This window comes from Nestor notabilis, unplaced genomic scaffold (genome assembly GCF_000696875.1).
Source record: "Nestor notabilis isolate BGI_N333 unplaced genomic scaffold, ASM69687v1 scaffold9687, whole genome shotgun sequence".
Lineage (NCBI taxonomy): Eukaryota > Metazoa > Chordata > Aves > Psittaciformes > Psittacidae > Nestor > Nestor notabilis.
In genome coordinates this window covers 15,827-20,607 of record NW_009935131.1, presented here as the reverse complement: position 1 = coordinate 20,607, position 4,781 = coordinate 15,827, and the positions used below count along the sequence as shown (strand labels likewise).

Below are 4,781 nucleotides of genomic sequence, written 5' to 3'. Positions count from 1 at the left end.
AGCAATTGTGTTTTCAGCTGTCTCTTTTTGTTACCCAAGATGCAATTGTTTTAAAGTCTGAAGGCGTTTTTCCACTGGTGAGGTAAAATGTAACTTGTTATTTATAGCTGTGTTTTAGCAGCTCTGGAATTCGGGACTGTTGCTCACTTTGTCGTGGCCTGAATGCAGGGTGTGGGCACCAAGTAGGGAACCTAGGGACAGACTGGTGGAAACTTGAAGGATCGTGTTGAACCGCTGTAACAGAAATGGTTTTCCCATCAGGCTTGAGTTTTATATAGTGACTGCATTTCTGGCATTAAAAGTGTGATGAGGCATTTAAGAAGTGTGGGAAAGTTTTGGTCCAAGGCAAGAGGTGCTACTCTGTGGAGCAGCACTCTTACCCAAGCTAAAAGGCTTATTTTGCAACAGGGTGCCTTCCCCTTTCACACCAATATTGCGTTTTTGGTTTGTCTCCACTAGTTCTCTGACACAGGCAGCAGAAAAGAACATGTTAAAATCACAAGTGAGTCCAAACCAGGGTTCCTGGAGAGGCTCAGCGAGACTTCTGGAGGCATGTTGATGGGACTGGTGACATTTCTTCTGGCGTTCTACCTTCTTTTTACCAATGAAGTAAGTGAAATGTGGTCAGTGTTTGTACACAGCTTTAAAGTGTCGCAGCTGAGGTGACAATCAACTAGTTTTGCACTTACAACCTTCCTAAAATGGTCCTGTTACAGCTTCATCCAAGTGTGTTTTGAGGATGTGCCTTGATGAATATAGAAATATTCCTTGTGGCCTTCAGATCACTTGTCTGCCAACCATTGTCACAAAATACTGCTGTGCCATTGATTGTCTACAACTTGATTTTGCTTCTCTGGTTTGCAGGGACGGGCTTTAAGGACAGCCAAATCTCTTGATGAGGGGCTTTCGCTTGTGATACCTCTTGACAGCATCCACAGCGTGTCTCAGGAGAATGAAGGGAGACTGGTGCATTTAGTGGGTGCTTTGGGTACCTCTAAGGTAAATAAGATAATACCTTGAGCATATGAGTATTTCAAACTTGGAGGGAAGGAAAAGTCTTTACCAGTTAAAATGATGTTCGATAGCCAGGAGATGCATAGCTTCTCTCTGTAAGCATTGCTGGCTTTGCTTCTTGGCTTGGAATCAGAGAGATGCTCTGCAGCCTTGGTCTCCCTACTCCCAGCAATGTGCCACCTCTAGAGCTGTGTTTACCCTCCCACTGCCTTTGAAGGATCATTTCCATTCCCCTTTGTGTATGGAACCTGTTGTGTATTCCTGGTACTGTAAAGTCTTCAGGCTCTTGCAGTACCTCCCCCGATTTAAACACTTAAGCCTGCATCCCATCAGCATTTCTGCTTTATTCTTCACTGTGGCAATAACTTTTGAGATGGTTCTTTAGCTCAGATTAATCAGTGATAAAAAGAGATGCTTGTTTTTGTCTTTCATAACAGTTCTACTGTATTCAGCTGTGTGTAACATAGTCCTAACTAAGTACAGTGAGGTATGGAAATGGGTTTGATAATGTAGTACAGTGTTTGTGAGGTACAGCATTTATACTGACTTGTACTTTCTCTTTTTTTGCATAGCCTTTGTTTGATCCCAGCTATGGGCTCTCCATCCAGGCTGTCAAACTTAAGCGTAATGTGGAAATGTACCAGTGGGTAGAATATGAAGATTCCAGGTAAGTGACAGTAACCTTTAAAAAGTTGTTCATGAAGCTGTTTTATTAGCAGGATCCCATCAAATTTTCTTTTTCTCCCCCCCTACTCAAGTAACCCCAGCTCCCTATGGCAGGAGAATTCTGTTCATAGCTTCAAGCAGAAGAGGGAAAACATTTCTGTTGCTAGTAGTAATTCCACTGACAGTGATATAGAAGTTATTAGCTATTATGTAGGTCTGACTCCACAGAATTCATGTTCCAAATGTCTTTTGTGTCATACAAAAAAACCTGTTAGAGGTTGTGAAGGTGTGAAAAATCACTTCTCTGTTTTAACATGTTCATGGTACAGCTTCTGTAAAAGACTAGTTGATTTAGGTCATCTTGTCTCACTTTTTAGTACTGGTTGTTCCATCTATCTAGTCAACACCTGCTTGACAACATGGGAGTAAAAGGGTTGTAGCTGTTTAGCATTTGTGTAGTTTTGTCCTTGTACTGAGAATCTGTGTCTTCAGAATGTTCAGAGGAGACTTAATTTACTTGTGAAGAGAAGTTTGCATTGCCAGTGAGCTGTCTGCGTGTTCCGTTTGTAAAGTGTGTTCTGCCCTGAGCAGGGGTGTGTGCACTGTTCTGGTTCTCATCCCACCCTTTTCCTCTGCAGGGAATATGAAGAGAATGGTGAGATTAAGAAAGAGACAAAGTATTCATACAGTAAGTCTATCTTTTATACGTAAGGCTGGATTTTCATCTGTGTGGATTTTGACTTCTGTTGTAAACCTTCTATTTTCTTGTTGGGAAAGAAAGGGAAGGAAGAAATAAGCAAAAGTTCTGTTTCCTAAACAAATGACAGGGCCTCCCCTTCTTGAGGTAACTGAGGTGAAAGGAAGTGTGCTGTTAGCAAGCAACTACTACAGTAAATGTAAGTTTTGGAACTCTTAGAGGTTCAGAGTAGCATCCAGGGACAGGGTGCTTCAGAGCTAGGGCCCATCAGGTTCTCAGTGTCAGGAGATGGGCAGAGGTGGGAGTGTGTTCAAAGCTGCACCTGAGAGTACTTGTCAGTAGTGGAGTAATTGGGCATATGTCTGGTGTGAGCAGAAGAGAAGAGACAGGGAAGAACAGTGCAGCTGCAGTCTGTAAGAGAGCCTGTTGAGGATATGTTCAGGTGTTGATACCAGCTAATGAAAACCACCAGCACCTTCTGATGTGTACTGTGGCTTTTGCCAAAAGCTTTTTTGGCAGGAGCAGAACTGAGAGGATTATTCTGATCTACCCAGTGGCAGAAAAACCCTCTGAGTCATCAAGTATCTGCAGATTGGGCTCTGTGCTTCATTTATCTCTGCTTCAAACCTATGGATGTGTAACGTGGGTGTGCAGCAGTTTCTGGGTGTGATCATAAAAATACCGCAGCTCAGTGAAGCATGAGACCCTGCAGCATGGACATACGTAAGGAGCTGTGAAAAACAGGAGATTGGGAAGAAGAGGAATGAGGGACCTTGTCGGTTGAAATAAAGACAGGGAGATTGCTTAGCAGTGGGCATTGTGGGCTGAACAGACTCACCTTGGGGAATATTAACTTAATTTATTGTCAATTAAATACTTAATTACTGATTCGAGTGTTGGCAAAACGCATTTGCTCTCACCCTTTCCCAGGCTCTGCAAAGTTGAGTTACAAGTTTATCCCTCAAATCCTACTTTTTTTTTTTTTCCCAAGTCTGCCATGCCTTGTTAATATGCTGGGAGGATGGATTTAAGTATCAGTACAGACTGTCACATATAGACCTTGATGTTAATACCAGAAGTGTAACTTGGAACTGATTAGTTGACGAGAGGTGTCTGCAGTAACTAGGACCTATGTGTAAATTCTTCCTGTCTGTTCCTCAACCTTCATATTATTTTCTTTAGACACTGAGTGGAAGTCAGAAGTTGTGAACAGCAGGAACTTTGATCGAGAAATTGGGCACAAAAACCCCAGGTAAGTTACTGCCTGGCACAGTCCCTCTCAGTTTTGTCCCTGTGTCTGATCAAAGATGAAAGCTAAATGACCCATCTTCATGACACAGTGAAGTAGATGGAAACTGTTGGTCTTTTGCTAGTTGTGAGAGGTAAAGGGTAGAGAAATCAGGGAGCAGTTCAAACTGCCTGGTGGAACCAGAATTAAGCTATGCATTAGTAATGGCTGGACATCAGGCTACTATTACATTACCTCTGGACCATGTGGTCTCCATGTAGGAGAACTTGAATGGGTTCGTTCTGACTTTTAGTGTTTTCTTAGTGCAGTCTATCACTAATTCTTCTATGACAAATGAAGGGTTAGAACAGGAGGCATCCCAGGAGCTTGTCACACCACTTCATGCTGCTTTCTCGAAGGTGGCATGCATGAACTCATTGGCTTATTTGTGGCAATCTCCCATATATCATTTGTTTCATGTAGCTCTCCTGCAACACGGTAGTTACACTACAACTGCCATTGTAGTTACACTGCAGTGTGCCATTTTTAATGCTTGATTGTCGTTCTCACAGCACCTGCTTGGTTGCTTAGGATGCAGGATGCCATCAGGCAAAAAACCATTATGTATGAGTGGAAAATACAGCTGGAGGGACAGTGGGACCAGCATAAAGCTTGAACTTTGCAAAATCTCTAGAACTTTCTTTTTGTTCTGTGGGCTCATCCAAATACATTGTCCTCTATTTGAAAGTGCTACTTCATAGAATCATAGAATCCCAGACTGGTTTGTGTTGGAAGGGAGCTTAAAGCTCATCCAGCTCCAACCCCTGCCATGGGCAGGGACACCTTCCACTAGAGCAGGTTGCTCCAAGCCCCTGTGTCCAACCTGGCCTTGAACACTGCCAGGGATGGGGCAGCCACAGCTTCTCTGGGCACTCTGTGCCAGATGACAAACCTGCTCTGTCTCTCCTCCCCATGCACACTTTTTAGGTAATAAATCTCCAAGCCTTCCCCAACAAATGCAAATCTCCATTTGAGAGTAAGAACCATTTTTTATGTAGTGTTATTGCAGTACCTGATTTAAAAAGCACTGCAGCTGAAAACATTGCAGCTGAGTATTGGTACAAACCAGAGGAGACTGAGTGTAACAGTGGTGGATCCTCACATGAGACACCATGG

At 43.1% G+C, this 4,781-nt stretch overlaps 1 protein-coding gene across 1 annotated transcript in view; it reads left to right on the top strand.

The window, feature by feature from the left end:
- Positions 1–459: 459 nt before the first annotated feature.
- The window catches only part of TMEM43 (transmembrane protein 43), a gene marked incomplete at its 5' end in the record, with an annotated part of 7,737 nt that continues 3,415 nt past the window's right edge, over positions 460–4,781 (top strand). The window contains 5 exons of the mRNA XM_010017685.1: positions 460–609; positions 865–999; positions 1,587–1,681; positions 2,319–2,368; positions 3,560–3,629. Coding sequence (XP_010015987.1) covers positions 460–609; positions 865–999; positions 1,587–1,681; positions 2,319–2,368; positions 3,560–3,629 — 500 coding nt within the window. The remainder of the gene's footprint in view (positions 610–864; positions 1,000–1,586; positions 1,682–2,318; positions 2,369–3,559; positions 3,630–4,781) is intronic.